General features: G+C 35.7%; 3 protein-coding genes across 8 annotated transcripts; 1 reads left to right on the top strand and 2 right to left on the bottom strand.

The window, feature by feature from the left end:
- Nucleotides 1-728: 728 nt before the first annotated feature.
- LOC105188498 (cationic amino acid transporter 2) lies at nt 729-8946 on the top strand. Of its 4 annotated transcripts, XM_025307449.1 has the most exons (13): nt 729-1037; nt 1125-1244; nt 1631-1809; nt 4377-4620; nt 5186-5470; nt 5617-5721; nt 6754-7132; nt 7225-7364; nt 7434-7536; nt 7790-7938; nt 8021-8187; nt 8265-8373; nt 8445-8946. In XM_025307449.1, the coding sequence occupies exons 1-13, from the start codon at nt 983-985 to the stop codon at nt 8552-8554; spliced, it is 2145 nt and encodes a 714-aa protein (XP_025163234.1). In that variant the 5' UTR covers nt 729-982; the 3' UTR covers nt 8555-8946. The 4 variants fall into 4 exon arrangements, with proteins under 4 accessions (XP_025163234.1, XP_011148305.1, XP_011148306.1 ...); XM_011150003.3 differs by lacking the exons at nt 729-1037; nt 1125-1244; nt 1631-1809 and adding an exon at nt 2638-3273 and having other exon boundaries at nt 8445-8621; XM_011150004.3 differs by lacking the exons at nt 729-1037; nt 1125-1244; nt 1631-1809 and adding an exon at nt 2639-3049 and having other exon boundaries at nt 8445-8621.
- A 157-nt stretch (nt 8947-9103) lies between these two features.
- lds (transcription termination factor lodestar) lies at nt 9104-13982 on the bottom strand. Its single transcript, XM_011150001.2, has 12 exons — nt 13488-13982; nt 12727-12917; nt 12396-12632; nt 12158-12312; nt 11523-12012; nt 11313-11447; nt 10957-11174; nt 10374-10875; nt 9890-10233; nt 9640-9807; nt 9337-9536; nt 9104-9264 (listed from the first exon to the last, which is right to left on the bottom strand). The coding sequence occupies exons 1-12, from the start codon at nt 13679-13681 to the stop codon at nt 9117-9119; spliced, it is 2982 nt and encodes a 993-aa protein (XP_011148303.1). The 5' UTR covers nt 13682-13982; the 3' UTR covers nt 9104-9116.
- Nucleotides 13983-14184: 202 nt separating this feature from the next.
- Nucleotides 14185-17257, bottom strand: LOC105188496 (acyl-CoA-binding protein homolog 1). 3 transcript variants are annotated; one of them, XM_011150000.3, is made up of 4 exons: nt 17039-17257; nt 15621-15687; nt 14761-14875; nt 14185-14454 (listed from the first exon to the last, which is right to left on the bottom strand). In XM_011150000.3, the coding sequence occupies exons 2-4, from the start codon at nt 15633-15635 to the stop codon at nt 14321-14323; spliced, it is 264 nt and encodes an 87-aa protein (XP_011148302.1). In that variant the 5' UTR covers nt 15636-15687; nt 17039-17257; the 3' UTR covers nt 14185-14320. The 3 variants fall into 3 exon arrangements, with proteins under 3 accessions (XP_011148302.1, XP_011148299.1, XP_011148300.1); XM_011149997.3 differs by having other exon boundaries at nt 15621-15843; nt 17039-17256; XM_011149998.3 differs by having other exon boundaries at nt 15621-15747; nt 17039-17256.
- Between the last annotated feature and the right edge of the window lie 518 nt (nt 17258-17775).

The raw sequence follows: 17775 nt of genomic DNA, 5'->3' as shown, positions 1-17775 counted from the left end.
CGACAATGGGGAAAGCAGTATTGTCGTAAATAGAAGTCTAAGAGGCGTCCTGATGTTTTGGACATCTTTTTAGACATCTTTTTCTCTCGGGTCTTCATGTATTGTTTGATGACTCAAGTACGAGAGCATCGGTAAGAGCATATGGTTTTCCGTATTGATAGTTTTTTTATACTTTCCGATATCTTTTTCTCATTATTTCATATCTGTTACCATCCATGCTTATTTCGAGCTTTGTTTCATATTCCGGCCACGATATTCCTAAGAGGGCGCTAATGCACAGCGAGATTTCTCTGGTAGGCTAAATTCCGTAAGACCAACAGTCTTTATAGTATCTCGTCGGTGATAACACTCATCGAAGTACGTTAGATGGCACTACCTTCGAAGATTTTCTTCCATCAGAAGAGCTCCAACATAATTGCTTTTAATTTTTGCAACGATATTTCTATTTTTGAAGATTTCCGCTAAAAGCAAATATACAACAGTGACACTATGTTATATAATATATATTATATGTAATTTGATCAATATTATCAAATACAATTCTAAAAGTTCACAAAAAACGCCTAGTTTAAAGATTTATAACAACTAAAGATAAATCCCGTATTGATCCTGAGAGCCTCAAGCGACAAAAATGCAAAACAGCGCTTCTATGTTCATATACATGTACATTCTTATACATGCTATTAATCAATACTGCTATTGATTCATAATTCTGGATCTTGTAGACTCTTAATTACTCTCAGAGCAGTTTGTGTCAGTCCAAAGTTCAAATCAGCTCAGTACGCTGTTAGGTACAACGATTCTAGTAACATCGAACAAAAAACTATCGTCTAGTGAGTAATCAAGATAAAAAAACATCATACGATAATCGATTTTGTAAGATAAAAACAATCGATGTCAAAATAATCGAAGTGATATCACCCATCCCTACTGTCAATTGCGTTCAAAGTTAATAATTGCTCGTTATCTCACGTGCGGTAAAATGCCAGACTTTAACTGGCGTATCGTGCTGCTTGTTATCTGTTGCGTATCATTCGGTAAGTAGTTAAATTTCGTAGAACCCTCTTGTTTTTCGCCCTCGTCCCTGCCTTCATTCTTTGCGTATGATAAATGTTTCGCTGCAGGCCACGCCCTGGAGTGTTACGTTTGTACAAATCAGGAGGGTAATCAAGACAAATGCCTAAATACTATCAAAACCTGCGAACAAGATCAAGACGTCTGCTACACGGAAATCAAATGGGGAAGTGAGTGCGCATTTTACTTCAATATCATTACCCTTTGTTTGAGGTTATGTGTAGTATCATGCGTAAGATTTGAGTGCATATTCCTTATCAGTTCTCCACTTTAACACAAGCAACTCTCAACTCTCATATTCCCTCTCAAGTAGAATCGATAAAGAAACATTTACTTTAATTAATACATATCAGCATTGATATCTGCATTTCAGTACTTGAGTACTTTGTTTTCAATGGCATGATTTTTTTTTTTATTTAAGATAACCAAGTTAATTTGACACATTAATTTATAATCTTACATGTAATTAATGTTTTTACGTTCAATTTTCTATACTTCATATTTTTGAATTTAACTGTGTATACATATGACTAACAAATTTAATCTATTCTCTTAGGTACGCCATATTGGTCACAGGGTGCAAAGAAACAATTTTATGTCTCTAAAAAATGTTCTACCAAAAAGGAATGTGAAAGGCTACAGCGTAATAATATGCCTGACTGCACGCATATATGGTATCAGGACTGGAAGTGTTCAGATTGTTGTCAGGGTGACAGGTGTAATTATTATGTTATAGTAAGTATGACTTGATCCATAATTTAAGAAAAGTAAAAAAATATATACTGTTAACAAATGTCTCATCGTTTGCTTCAGTCTGCTGCCAATGAAACAAAATTATACAATGGCATATTTCTTGCAACAATTTTAATCTCATTACTGGGTGCAATGAGGTTTCAATGACAATTCTGACCTGCAGAGGCACAAATATAATCATGATACATAAACAATAATTATGTGAGTAGCTGATGTTTTAGTCAGCTAACAAATGATGAATCTCAGCACTGCCGACTGAAAATTTCTAAGTTCATTTGTTAGTACATCAGCTTTTAATTAATAATTTAATAATTTTTATCAGATAATTTTAGATTTTTCTAGCGAGTTTAAATACAATAAGTTTTATCTAATCTTATATTGTGCGAAACATTACAAATATGTAAACTATTTAGCTATCTCAAATATTTGCATCAATGATATTATGATGTAATATATTTGTAGATAAGAATCTCATTTGAACAAATAGATAATGTGCTTTCATATGATTGTTAAGTAACTCACAATTGTTTATTGCAAGTTTAACATTTATATTGTTTTATACCTTGTAAATTAATGATCATTGTTCTGTATTCTATCTAGTGAAAAATCACAGCTGTATATATTATATAGCACTTGATCCGTCCAATTGAGATGATATTCCATCTGTTAGATTATATCTATATATATATATGCACGTATAATTTTCGTCTATTTTTATAATATTCTTTATTATATGTATGTAGCGTATAGTTCTTCCTTTTTTAAATAAAACTATAACTTTGGAAACATCGAGTTTTTGTTTCATAACAAGCGAGCAAATTTACGGCAATCGGTTACGCTTTATCACACAAAGAATATTGCACATTCGGATATTTGTAATTTGCCGAATATAGAGACAGATAGTGACAGAATTTTTCGTGACTGAACTAACCATTCGCATAAGCGAAACATATCGCGAATTGTTAGAAGAGACGTTGAACTTGAAGAGTGATATATCGTCTATGCGATCACTCGCGTATCAGGCTCTGTCGTACAGGGGATAATCGATATCTCTTTGCACTCAGATAAGCGAAATAAAGGATAGTTATTATATTCGGTGAAAACAATTCCAAGACTGTGCAATCGCCGCCTATCGTATGATTATCAGTCGTGCGCGTGTGCTGTTGCAGCAACAACGTGACAAGTTTGTGCGCAGCCGTAAAACTACTTTCGCTTCGAACAGGTATTTCACGTACTTATATCGCGAACGTGCTATCGCTGCAGAAAAAAAAAATTACGACTTCGCAAATCGGTAGACGATCCAAGTGAGAATTATTCCTCGAAAAATAAACGACACAAACATATATCATTCTTGTATTGCGATATTAACGGACAATAATTCTTATCGTCAAATTACGTGTCGTATTACGTTGCCAATTTATCACCATGGTCCGTAGTTTAATACAGGTAAGTAATTATTAGACTGGAGAACCAATTCATAGAAAAACAATATGTATGGCAAGATTCTGAAGAATTAGTTAACTCATGATCAGACACAAAAACAACTAAATTACGCTATTACTCATTACTTACGCATCACGATTCATGTGTGTACTTGAGTGGTCTACTCGTAACAATACACTAGTTAACGCAAAATCCATCGTGCTTCCACGAAAATTAAACTCAAGCTCTTATCTTCTCGTTATCAGTGATTATCCTCGAAGCAAATTAACATAGACAACAATACAAACGTGTATGAAGTTCGTTGATCGCAGATAATTTAGTGACTGAAAAGTTGTGGAATGTGCGCTCTCTCTCTCTCCAAACTTCGATTAGATTGTGAAATTCCGCTATCGTGTGTCTGACAGTCTGTATAAAAAGCGTAGCGACAAAATTTGTATTGTATCGATTCTTATTTTCTCTTCGATTTTAACTTCTCGTAGTATTTTAACGGGCCGTACGAATTGCAATGCCGAAAATACGCGCGCTCGTACAAAATAAGCGAATGAAATTAGCAAGTTGAATAGCTGCGATCGCAAACCACGGAGAGAACTTATAATCGGATTCTGGAAAATATTTAAGTTACCGCAATGGGAGAGACGGGGGGACGCGTCAAAGTGTCAATGAAATTTAGTCTTGATAAATATCGAACGAAGGTCCACAATAGGGCCGTGTTCTATCAGTGGCGCGTTAACTTGACCAATTAAGCGCATCGAAGAGATCTCCGACGCGTGATGTGCCATGCTCTTGATTTATATAAAGGCATTTCAATTAAATCCCCTTAGTCGCGCGACAACTGTTCGATGGACAGTTTGTAGAATATCCCGCTTGAAGGTTCTTGTATTACACTTGAAAAAAAAACAGAAAAGAAAAATGGATTCTGTTGTGATGCAGCTCGTTGAGGTGAGTCAATCGTCAAACTTGCGATTTTGTGTCCCGTTTTTGTATTATAAATAAAAAAGCACGTGAGCGAAATATTAAATGAAGAATCGTGAGGTTTTTAACAAATCTCTTCGCGATCATTTTTTTTATGTTAAGTACATTTTAATGCGGCGTGTACCTCGTTGCAGCTGTACAACATGAAGTGGAAATTTAGCAGCGTGTACAAGGCATTTAGCCGCAAGAAGATGATGGATGTCACCATGGACACGCAGCTAGCACGGTATTTGTCAGCTGTCGATCTCACGGCCTTGGGAATCGGCGCTACCCTGGGAGTGGGTGTCTACGTCCTGGCAGGATCCGTTTCAAAGTCCACTGCAGGTCCCGCGGTGGTGATTTCATTCGCTATCGCCGCGGTAGCATCGATGTTTGCAGGTATGCACCAGCTGTGCTGATACGAGATAAAAAAGCGACTGATTCGATTCGTTATCGATCTACCTCGTCTGCCTCTACCTGCCGTTATGAAATATTCGATTATAAATAAGAATTTCGAATGTCGCTTTCAAAACAAATCTTGATAATCATCTAATTTTCTGGATAAGCATCATTCTCCTGTCCGGTTTTCTGACCTCGCGATCGTGAAACACCCATTCCAAAAAAAATTATTTAAGGCTGAAAATATGAATTAAAATAATCTCTGAGTGAATAATGAAAACTGATTTTGCCCACCGAGTGTTTTAGCTGCTTCTCAAGTGCGTCTCAATCTTAATGTCACGCAATAATGCAAGCTATGCAGAAAATAATACAGTAGATACCTGACGAGTGTTGCCTCACCGGGTAGGCGAGATAAGCGTTTTTTAAGCGCGTTTCGCAACTTCTTAAGAAAAAAAAAAAAGAAACAGAAAAAATTAATTACTTCACTCGAATTAATTGATTAGCCAAGTGTTACCATTTCTTAATTAATACTGTTTTCTCAGATGTTAGATTATTGTCTTTGCAGGTATCTGTTATGCCGAGTTCGGCGCGCGAGTACCACGAGCTGGATCCGCGTACGTTTACAGCTATGTCACGATGGGCGAATTCGTGGCGTTTATCATCGGCTGGACTCTGGTTTTGGAGTATGTAATTGGTGTAGCCAGCGTGGTGCGGGCCCTCAGCGAGTACATCGATACGCTGTCCAATAACACGATGAAGAACGCCTTTACGTCAGCGGCGCCGATCAATGTTGAATACATGTCATCGTACCCGGACTTTTTCGCTTTCGGCATCACCTTGGTATTTGCAGGTGATGAAAGTTTTTCAATGTACAGATAACATACCTTTAGTATTACATACCGAGAAATGCTATTAATAACTCTTCTTGATTTGTTATACAATTATGTGGCAGAAATAAAAATGGCTGCTGATGGCAATTTGTGATCTTCTTCTCAGCTGCGGTTGCCTTTGGAGCCAAGGAATCCTCGTTCGCGAACAATATCTTCACCCTAGTGAATCTCGCGGTCGTGCTCTTCGTCGTGATTGCTGGATCCTTCAAAGGTATATTTCTTTAATTCGTGTTTCTTTCTTATACGTTTCCTTCTCAGAACAAAATTCACAAACGAATTCACAAAGAAGAAAATATTAAGATTCAGCGAGTGGTAACTTTGGTTTAAATGATCCTTTCAAATTGTTTAAATAATATTTGTATGTATTTGTTTATTTACACAATGCAACTCGATCAATTTCATACTGTCAAATATAGCACTTGATGGATCTTTATTTATATCCGTGTAAAATCGTAATAAAAACAAACTTTATATTCGATAATATAAAAATAGATTTCAATAAATCATTTTTATGGAACTCATTTTTATAGCACGTTGAATCTTATGTATTTTTCACGACAAAGTACGAGTCCGTCTGACTTGTTGTTGTGTTCTATCACTTGAAGATGTAAAGTACAAAGTAGCATATTCGAGTGGACCTGGGTTAATCGATCCGGGGGTAAATGACATCACAAGGCTCTATTAATCAATCACAAAGCTTACTCGTGCATGTTCGACTCAACAATGTAGGTTTGATCAACTTCGGGTTGATTAAATCAGGTCTACTCGAATACGTTATGTCTGACTTGTGTCAAGTTATGTCACAATCTCCGTTGCTCATGAAATACAGCGGCGCCTCGAGACTTCGAAAATGAAGATCGGTGTCTGCTCCGAGATTCGAATCTTTTTCAACCAACATGTACAACTAGCTCTTCTAACGAACAAATTCTCACTCAACTGAGAAACAATTAAAGATATTTTACGGTTAAAAATTTCTGCTTTTAAATAAATTAAAATCATAATCTTGCTGTGCTTTATCAAAAGACATATATGGAATGTAGTGAGAAATGGCAGTTTAGTTTCAAAAATCAATTTCTATCCAAGTCTTTATATAGAAAAATTAGTCGTAGCAAGAATGTGAGAAACCTATACTTTGAACAAATTCTCAGCTCCTTACTTCTTTTTCTTTTGTTGATGAACGTCGCGTATTCCAGATTAAAGAAACAACTATCGACATATTAATCGAACATATTGCAAACTGCAGCTGACATTAATAACTGGAAAACAAAACCCGAGTGCACGAAGAATAATTGCCCCTATGGAACCGGCGGATTCGCTCCTTACGGTGTATCAGGCATCATAGCCGGAGCAGCAAAATGCTTCTACGGATTCATCGGTTTCGATTGCGTGGCTACCACTGGAGAAGAGGCCAAAAACCCGCAAAGATCCATTCCAATTGCCATCGTGGCCTCGCTGTTGATTGTCTTCTTGGCATACTTCGGCGTCTCAGCTGTGCTCACCACCGTGCTGCCTTATTACGAACAAAATGCCAAAGCACCGTTCCCACATATGTTCGATAAAGTAGGATGGGAGTGGGCGAAATGGCTTGTATCGGTCGGCGCGATATGCGGACTTTGCGCCAGGTAACAGCACCCACTCCGCAGTATTAATCTTAAAAAAAAAAAAAAAAAAAATTAAATTGTAATTTAATTTGACTTACGAACAATTGCCTCAGTTTGTTAGGCTCAATGTTTCCGCTGCCGCGGGTGATCTACGCCATGGCTTCGGATGGGTTGATATTCGCGTGGATGGGTAAAATAAGCTCACGATTCCAGACACCGCTGATGGGCACGTTCATAGCCGGACTTTTCACAGGTATATTATGTCGCGATTCCTTAACTGTCCTTAAAGTCGTGTTATCGCTCAAGTAAAATGTTGCTGCAGGTGTTCTAGCGGCGGTCTTCGATCTGGAGCAGTTGATCGACATGATGAGTATCGGCACGTTACTCGCGTACTCGATCGTTGCAGCTTGCGTGCTTATCCTACGGTGAGAAACTCAAGTTAATTTAATAGTTAGAGCGAATAGTGCGCTCACAACCGATGATTTCGTCGTAAAGAGTTCAGTCAGCTTCATATGGTGTAATTTTATTTTTAATATTAACAAAAATTTATTTTTAATATTAACAAAAAAATCGATTGAACCAAAATCAGAGTTACTCGACGTCAGTGAAAACGGTGGTTAATAATCTAAAAGATCAGACCGTTGATTAACAAAAATAATTAACGTGTCTCTCTTGCAGATACGAAGAGAGTGAAGAGTATGAGAAAAAAGGTGATCGTGATCCGAGGACGTTCGTATTCATCATCAAGCAATTAGTGAATGCGAATAAATTGAGGTACTCCACGAAACTCACCGCGCAGATCGTTACTGCTCTCGTGCTTTGCTACGGTAAGATTCGTCGTCAATTGCATTCTGTCATTGCTCCACTGCGTCGTCTGATACATTATTTTATTGCAACTTCTTTTTGCAGTCATCCTGTGTATCTGCATCTCTCTTCTCATATCGATGTGCAGCACAGAGATCGGTGCCGGTAAAGCGATATTCATCGTGCCACTCGTAATACTGGCCGCTGCGCTTGTAGTTACGCTCTGCTTTATGTACCTTCAACCAGTTTCCGGCAAGAAGCTTTCGTTTACGGTAAGATGTACTCTTGAAATTATAGTTCTGAAACAATTACATTAATATTATCGTACTAATCCTTATATAATAAATAGGTGCCGCTAGTGCCATTTTTACCGGCAGTCAGCATCCTTTTCAATATTTATTTAATGATGATGCTGGACTCACTGACATGGATACGATTCGCCGTGTGGACAGCAATTGGTATGTGTGTTATACGAACAGATATAAGCGTGAACGAATACAACTATAACTAATCTTGGATGATATCGCAGGTCTGTGCATATATTTCTTTTACGGCGTATGGCACAGTAATATACGACAAAGAAAATTGGCAACAAAGGTAACCGACAGTAACGGCGAATGGAGAAGCGCTGATAGCTAAAGTGTCACTACGTAATGAGACAAGAATAAATACATCGCAAGTGTCAACATATCTCGTTATATTTCACTTTAATTTATTAATTAGACTGTAATGTTGATCAATATCGTATAAGCTTTAAAAATAAGATATTACATAATAACGTAAATACGATATAAGTTCACAAAGTATTACCTACACCTACACAAATTCCAATTTGAGTTTCTTCGAACATTAATAGTGTTAAAATATACAAGTGGAACTTTAACAACCTTGTTAAAAATGTAAAATCTATACGCACTAATCTGTATTATTGATAATTAAACTGAATAAGTTTATTCGCATTTTAAAGAGAAAAAAAAAAGTTGAGAATGGACATATTAATCATAAGAAGTTAAGTTACAATTATCCTAACAAAAGTCCTATCTTTTACAGTTATATAATAAAAAGTCATAATGAAACCTATAAAAATGTTTTGTACACTTAAATAAAATAAAGTTTTTATATAATAATACTCGGAAGAGTGGTATATTAATAAAGAACCAATAAATTATTATATTATGTATTGTGTCGTATAAAGGCCAAGTTAAAGAGCAAACAACGACTTGAGATCGTTGAACGTAAGCTTTGTAATCTCTTTGCTCCTATCGCCGCTTAATACATTTTGCGCGATAGCAAGCTTTTGCTCTTGAAGACCTTTTATGCGCTCTTCTATTGTATTACTGCAAATAAATCTGGAACGAAAGCAGCTCGACGTTAAAACAAAATTGGATGTAACGCGCTAAAACTGTGCGTGATACACTCACTTGTAAATGTATACGTCCTTCTTTTGTCCGAAACGGTAAATTCTATCTTGTGCTTGCGATTCTAATTGTGGATTCCAATGAATGTCAAATAATAACAAATGGTTGGCCCCTACCAAATTCAACCCCACTCCTCCGGCAGTAAGTGATAGCAGTAAGATTCTCGGATCGGAATTCGATTTGTTGAAAGAATCAATTATAGCCTGAAAGATGTGTCAATGTTCATCTCTTTTTTGTAACAAGATAAAGTGTGAAAAAGAGATATTATATCTGTCAATAACGGAATTATTATTTATATATACATACCGGCCGATCTTTAATGGCTACATTTCCCGTAAACTTGGCAAATGTAGCGCCTTCTACAAACTCCAAATGTGACGCTATAACATTTAGTAAAGTGGCCCATTGTGAAACAATAATAAGTTTGTCGTTCGTTTGTAAAATTTTCTTGACCATATCGAGTACGGTTCTCATCTAAAAATTATTGTATATTGCATTAATCACATACGATTCAAATCTATTAAACTTTGTTTGAATGAACACGATTATCACTCACTTTAGAACTAACGCGATCATCGTTGAATACTCGATTCTCAGTGGTAAGTACATTTTGAACTATTCTACGGTCAATACCGATTTCTTCGTCCTCCTTAGAATTCTCGTAATTGTCTTCATTAAGGGATATGTTACTCATTTGCGATAATAACTTGGAATTCATATTTTCAGTGTTCATTATTCCGCTCATTTGCATGTCCTCTTGGTCGAGCATTGCCTGTATTAATGCTGGATGGCAACAGACTTGACGTAATCTAAGTAGAAGTACCAAAATTTCGTGTGTTTTTACGTCGGCATGCATCGCCAACAGCTTTTTCTGAGCTTTCGTGAACTGCGTCTCTTTGTCTGTAAGTTAAAAAACAGACAATTACCGAGTATGTGTATCAAAATTTTTGAATACTACTCATTAAGGATAAATAAAAAATTTATATGAAAATATTGAGATTTTATGTGGAATCTTATGATACATTGAATATTCAACTTACTCGGATTTGACAAGAAAGTTGGCTGATTATATTTTCCACCGTAAAGTTCAAACATGTGATCCTTTTCAGCACGTTGAGCCAAAAACTGTGCAAAGAGAGTACGAGAGTAAACTAAAATTTTCTCGTATACCAATTGCTCCTGCGAATCAAGTTTCACTGTCACTTCCTCTATATACTTGTTGGGTAAACTCTCTAAACAGCCTTGTGATTGCAATTCTTGCTTGGTTCGTCGCAACATTAACGTTTTCATAACGGTCGCCAATCTCTGATGGCCGGCAGCATTCTTATTATCCACCCATCGTTTCCATACGCGCAGATCATCGAAAGGCGTACACTTCAGAAACTTCAAAATAGAATATAGATCCACTTCCTTATTTTGTATGGGTGTACCAGTAAGTGCCCACCGTTTAGCCGCTATAAATCCGCAAACTGCTACGGCCGCTTGACTCTTGTGATTCCTTATCATATGAGCTTCATCGAGTATCACTCTTTTCCAGTGGATCTACAAATTTTGTCACGATTCAATATTTCTCAATATCTGCCACTAATAAAAGTCAGATAATATTTTTACGTTGCAAAATACCTTAAATAGAGTAGCATTGATTTTAAATTCTCGAGCTGCTATATTATACGTCGTAATAACGATATCATTCTTCGCTAAGCGAACAGGTATGTTCTCTCGATTGCTGCCGTGATATACTTCGACAGACAATAGACCACGTTTGCATTTGTCCTGTACTTCTTTCTCCCACTGCGATAATAGAGATGCCGGGCATACTACGAGAGTGCCACCCGCGTGACCTGTGGGTAGAAATCGAACATAATTGCTCCAACAGATTGTTTTCATATTATGTGCACCTATGTGTTGATGACTTGAAAGTAGAAGATACAAAGATTCTCGATAATATAATAAGTCTTATGAAATGAGTTTTCACGTACGCAAAGGTTTATTTTTGCTCCATTTGTTATCACTGTCATCACTATCATCACTATCATCGATAGAATGTTTCTTGTCAAGAGTAGCTATGATCAAAGATATCATAGTTAGCGTCTTGCCTAAGCCCATGTCATCAGCTGCAGGAAGAAAAAATTCAAATTAAAAAAATGGTATCATATAGTTGACATTAAAGATTACTTTACAATATTCACCTAAAACACCGCCAGAAGGTCTTTGCTGCTCCCTCCATAAAAGCCATGCGAGAGCATGCTGTTGATGTGGCATTAATGATACTTTCAACCCTCTTGGATCTTCGACTTTCTCATCTTCCAATGGACGAGCCACGAGAGATCCATGTAGATCTTGTAATCGTTCGACTGTTAAAGCAAGCTCCTTATCCCTCGTTTCTTGCGCTTTCTTACCCAATTTCTTTGATACTGGGGATGTAGTAGGCTTCATTGTTATATTATCAATATCCAAATATGAAGAATCCATTTGACTAAGGTTTGACTCATCTATGAGAAATAATTTCTTTTTTGTTTCATTCTTCACAGTTTTCTCAGTATCAATATTCTGCACCAAGGGTGTATTTTCCAATTCAAGTTTTAATAGCTCGGCCTCTTTTTCATATTTATGCACAGTCTCACGTAATTTTTCTCCTTTATCTTCCAATACTTCAATCTTACCATCATCAAGTATTCGCTAAAAGAAACCATCTTTATAACATATCTTGTAGTATATACAATATTGCATATTTGTTTCCTTAGTTTTATTAAGAACCAAATAATATATATATTTTTTGGTGTTAAATTTTATTACTTTGTAATAATATTAAAATATATTATACTTTTGTCGCTGTTATCTTATCCTGCAATGAATGCAATTTGCAAGTAATCATTGCCCTCTTTTGCGCCATTAATGGATCCACATTTCCAACACCAATCTCTTGCTTTGCTAAAGATACTGCTAATTCTGACCCACTATTTTCCCCAGAATGGGAATCTATAGGTTATACCATAATCAAAAGAATTTTCTCAAAAAAACTTAAGAAGGATCAATCTATCTTGTGTAATGAGTAAAATTACCTGAGTCGAGTACAATAGTTGATACATTATTAGATGCTTCATCTTCCAGAACCAACTTCGATTCAGTTTTATTTTTTGTATATTCATTATGGTCATGTAAGGGCTTATTAATTTCATCAAAAGATTCACTGGAACTGTTAAATTTAAATCCTTTTATATCTTCCCTGGTATTGTCATGAGTAACATCCTTCCGTTTTTTACCTTTCTTTTCATGTGGTGAATATGAAATTGATGAATCTATATGGAAAATCATACAGTCAAGTAAAGATATGGTTATATTATTTTAATAACAAATATCTGAAATGAAAGATAATATTGATGCATAGGGTACCATAGTCTTTATTATTAGTATAATCTGGATCTGAGCCATTATCGCTGTCATAAGATGTCTTATATTCATCACTCTCAGCTTCATCTCTTAAGCCCTCATCACTTGTACTTTCATCAGAAATTACATTATTTTTATCAAACAGTCGTCTGATATTCTTCTTCGAACTTGGCGTAACTTCAGAGGAACTATTTCTATACATACAAAATATCATTGTACATTCTTATCATTAGATATTATATTAATATTAAATTAATCTAATTGTTAACAGCAGTAAATCCATTTTGAAGCAACTGTGGTAATAGAATTATTATTAAGTTAAATTGAGAGAGATAGTACTATCAGCATTGCCAATTTATACATATATGATTACATTGGGTAAAATATAATTGTACAATCATTTAAGGACTTTGTTCAGTTATAGCAAACAAAGAACATCACATATCAAATATAACAAGTTTAAACATATCCATTGTACATATAACATTAATAGTACCAACTTAAGAACAATCAGCAGAATACTCGTACCGTTTGAGTGCATTAATAATTTTTTTGTTCTGCCGAAGGTAACAAACGTAATAAAGTTAAAAACGATAAAGAGAGATTATGGAGTTTATTCTTTTTTGTATATTCATGGGAAAACATATATCCTAATGCCTGTTACGATTTCATCATTGTAAATTCATAAGGGCTAATTTTGCATATCTACAATCATAGAATATGACTTTAACGAGACAAAAATGTCTCGCCATAGCGATACTCACTTTGTAGACATCGCATTATATGACACATCGCCATCGTTCTCGTTGCTCTCGTCGATCAAATGACGTTGCTTCAAAGAACTATGGACGACGTCTTCGTCCTCGCTATCCGAAATGAAAAAGGATTCGTCATCGAAATGGTACGAATCATTTCGTGACGAGTCCCGCCACTGTACGAAACTACCATTTAAACTCATTTTCGTTTGAATATACTAATAAATAATTGCCATAAGCCCGCCAGTATCACTCCACAACTCTTTTACGTTCTTACGACTTGGGCAACTCATACATGTGAACACTCCGGCCAAACAGCCAACTGAAATTTTGAATCTGCCAATCATAATTTATACTCGAAACTATCGAAAATGGCCTCGTCACTATCGATATACCGAAATCGAGATATATCGTTATCGATAGTAACGCCCTCACGATATGAGTGACATCACGATCGAAGGAAATTCAAAATTTAATCGATTTTTTTATCTACGCATCATGACTGCACATTTCCATCAGAATCGATTAAAACTAGAAGAAGACTGCCATTACGGTTTTGATGTCGTTCAAAAAAGTCGGAGTAAATTCGCCGTTGAGACATTCAGAGACACTTTACCTAAGTTACGAGAAGATTTTTGGAGATATGAACGTAGGTAACCTATTTCGAATAGGTTATTAATATGTTAAAATAATTCTTATGTGAAAATAAATGTACAAATTACATGTATTAAGAAAATGATACCCATAATCGTACATAACCTCATATATGTAGAAAAAATGTAAGGATAGAATTGACAATTTCTTATGTTTAGAAGATTATAACAGCGACCATTTATATGAAACTATTTGTATTTGTCTAATATCTTGTTAACGTAATCGATGTAGGCTTGCTTCGCCGTTTCTTTGACGATTCCCTTTTTCTTGTTCCAAGCTTCCCACTTTGCTTTTCCTTTCAGGTCAAACATGCCAGGCTTGGCTGGAACATTTTAACACAACATAATGTAATTAACTTACGACATGACACAAATGAGATTCACCTATGATATTATATTACATTAATAATATATGGACATAGATGGAAGTATAAATTTAAACTCGCCAGTACGTGAGAGAAAATAATTACTATTATTTTAAGAATATTAATTATAATTTTAATTTTATATTTCTCAAGTTTTATGATGAATAATTCCGGAATTTTTGTCAGCAAATCAATTAAGATTTACCTTAGAGAGATACATCTCATAATTAAATGTAGAGCCCCAAGATAAAGATAGCAACTTACATGTTTCATTATCACCAACTGTAGCTTGTTTATATAGGGCATAAATTTCCAAAAGTTCCTCGTCACTCGGACGCGTAGTAAGAGTCTTTACAGATTCAGCAGCATCCTCAAATAGCTGTGACAAAAATTCAATTTTGTTATTTCTGAATATCTGAATTTCTTAATATTTGTCAATGAAGCGTTGAAAATATGAACAGAATACATCCATGATGCGATGTTTCCAATAGAATGAACAAATAATAATTACACAATACAAGGCATTGCCTGTTTCTTCTGTTTCAAACTCATGTCTACACGGTGATCATCTGTATTTTCAACACTTCACTCAAATACTTAATAATCGATACTCATAAAAGTCAATCTTTGATTCATCGATGACTTTACGCATTGAAATTATACGAACGGAAACGATAGCCCCATCGCGCTAAAATGCAAAGTCACGGTACTAAAATCGCTTCTGTCGAAATTTAAAATCGGAGAGATTGACCGCGAAAAAGATCATTATTCTCGATTCTAAAGTTTTTGCATCGCTCGGTGAATGATATCGAAATATTTCGTCACCGAGTCGAGCCCCGAGACTTTCCTCGGACATGTGCATCCCAATTAAACGCTGATCAACCAGTTGTCCCGAATTTCTCCCCGGAGAAATGCACACGATAATATCGCACGATCGCGGGACTCGAGAGCAAAACGAAATTTGTATGCCACGTTAGTCGTCTGATTTTCGTCGATCATTTCCGCTGCGATCAATTCGACGGCGCAGTCTGTAGACGTACTCTATGCGCGGTATTCGCTCAAACATTGAGATAACTCGTTCTTATTTAACACACGTCGAGTCGAGAGATAAAGTTTACGATTACCTTATCGAGAGACATCTTTGCAGTTACTTGTAGCAAGCTGTAGACACTGCCAAGCGCTTTGTGACCACTGACCGAGTGTATGCACAGTTAAAAACGTTAATCCCCACCTCGTGAGTTGTCGCAATAGCTATCAGTCAGGGTCAGACTACATTAACTTCTTGCGATCGTTTATAAAAATTTCCGCTAACATTCGAAAACATCACGACATTGGTGCGATGACAAGCTAAAAGTTGCCAAACTGACTAATTCAATCAACATAACGTTATACAGTCAAAATTATAATTAAGGAAAATTAAGTTGGAATACTGAATAGGTGATAATGATTCTGATAAACACGACTATACGAAAGAAAATATAAGGGATTTGGTCATGTGATGACGCATTATATAGTAAGATAATTCCATGAATCAATATTTGCAAGTTAAAATATTTCTAGATTATTCCACTTACATTGAAGTATAGTGCAATGTATGCGTGTAAATCTTGATTTTCTAAACTTATATTTTCTACTAAACTTCTACTCAACTAAAATTATATAATTTCATTTTTAGCATAATCATTTCACGAGGCTGATTTTAATACTCGTAATCCATAATTGGAATATTTAATCAAGTATTAATTATATTTTATATTCAACGAGGCCGCGTATATCGCCTTGTAAAAAATTATGAAACGTTAATATGTATACAATCTTGTATCTTATTTAATATGAGTTGTCACGGAGGACGTTACGTGTAAACACTTTCTTATAGTACATACTAACACATCGAATACATATTCTACTTACGAGTCTGGACAACGAAATAATTTTTCTGTTTCGAGAGATCTTCGGGATAGCTTAACATGTATGAATTGTCGATTTTTATTACATTACAAAGGTAGATTTGAAATTAATGACAAAGTCTGAAAATAAGAGCTGATACGGTAGATCTGCAACACCCGGTACAATTCGCGGAACGATGTACCGGTTCTAAGACCGTAGGAAACACCGTTACCGTCAATAACGCTCAAATGCAATAAGTCGGTGATCCCTTTCTGTGACTTGGTAAATTTTATATGCCCATGTTGAGTGCATTAATTATTTTTTCCGTTAATTGAGAAGGAAAGAACTTCATGCGAGGTATGGATAAATTAAAAGAAGAAACGGAAAGTCACACTGTTTGAACATTTGTAATCTTTGAAACAAGTTCATAACATAAAATTGTTATTTTTGTTTCCATCTCTTCTTTTATTTATCCTCATCACTTTTTATTTCCTTCAACAAAATGAAATCATCTTGTTTTAGTCTTTAGTCAAACATTTTTTTAAATGTTTTAGAAGATTGGAAGAATTTAATGTCACAGAATAAATTATCGTCGACTTCTCATTTCTCCTTTCTCGGGATTCAGTTTTCTGTTTTCTTTTTGTAGGTAACTTACCTGGATAAGAGATATGAAGGCGATATCTGATGGAACGATAGCGCTTCCAAGTGAACTCAACGTCTTCTGCAAGTTGACTACTAACAACGCGGCTGGTAATCGTGATTCCACGTTTCCCCGATGCGGATGAGCTTACGGTATCACCGGTGGGGAGCGGAAGATTACAATCTCAGACTAGTGGCCTCTCGAGAGACATTTATCACGACGTACACGATTTAAAATACATACATACGTTCTTGCAAAATTATTCGACCGGTAGAATGCATTTTGAAAAACAAAAAGAAGAGAATGCGACAAGTGTTATGATAGAAGCAAAAGCTGTGGATTTTATTATAATCCCGGGAGGGATTTTATTATAAAGAATAAACGTGTATACGATGCAAAATGTAATTTAGATACCAGAAAAGGTAAAGTATATTTCTTCTCACGTCTAAAATGAAAATCGCGAGCGTTATACCTGCACGTTGACTACCGAAACACGAAACTCATATTTGACGTATCATAATTTGATCGTGTAATTAGAGACGGCCACGCAACGTAATTACAATTGATTCACTGTACAGTGCTCTGCCAAATTAGCTGTAACGCGATAATAAGGCGAGCAAACTAACTGTAAATAAAAAATCTACGTAAGCAAAGTAATAATTGCGCGTTCCAAGTAAACTTGAAACTAGAAAAATATCTCTGATATTAGGTAACACGATCGTAACAAAAAGTGAAAGATGTTGAATATTTGC

This window comes from Harpegnathos saltator, unplaced genomic scaffold (assembly GCF_003227715.2).
Source record: "Harpegnathos saltator strain DR-91 unplaced genomic scaffold, Hsal_v8.6 scaffold86, whole genome shotgun sequence".
Lineage (NCBI taxonomy): Eukaryota > Metazoa > Arthropoda > Insecta > Hymenoptera > Formicidae > Harpegnathos > Harpegnathos saltator.
This window is presented reverse-complemented; position numbering and strand designations above follow the sequence as displayed.

Coding starts and splice junctions, on each gene's coding strand:
- LOC105188498 (XM_025307449.1), top strand. CDS start 983: ATGCCAGACTTTAACTGGCGTATCGTGCTGCTTGTTATCTGTTGCGTA. Junction 1,038..1,124: donor TATCTGTTGCGTATCATTCG/GTAAGTAGTTAA, acceptor GTTTCGCTGCAG/GCCACGCCCTGGAGTGTTAC. Junction 7,365..7,433: donor CATAGCCGGACTTTTCACAG/GTATATTATGTC, acceptor ATGTTGCTGCAG/GTGTTCTAGCGGCGGTCTTC.
- lds (XM_011150001.2), bottom strand. CDS start 13,681: ATGAGTTTAAATGGTAGTTTCGTACAGTGGCGGGACTCGTCACGAAAT. Junction 12,633..12,726: donor TACTAATAATAAAGACTATG/GTACCCTATGCA, acceptor TTTTCCATATAG/ATTCATCAATTTCATATTCA. Junction 10,234..10,373: donor AACTTTCTTGTCAAATCCGA/GTAAGTTGAATA, acceptor TTTAACTTACAG/ACAAAGAGACGCAGTTCACG.
- LOC105188496 (XM_011150000.3), bottom strand. Junction 14,455..14,760: donor AGTTGGTGATAATGAAACAT/GTAAGTTGCTAT, acceptor AAAATGTTCCAG/CCAAGCCTGGCATGTTTGAC.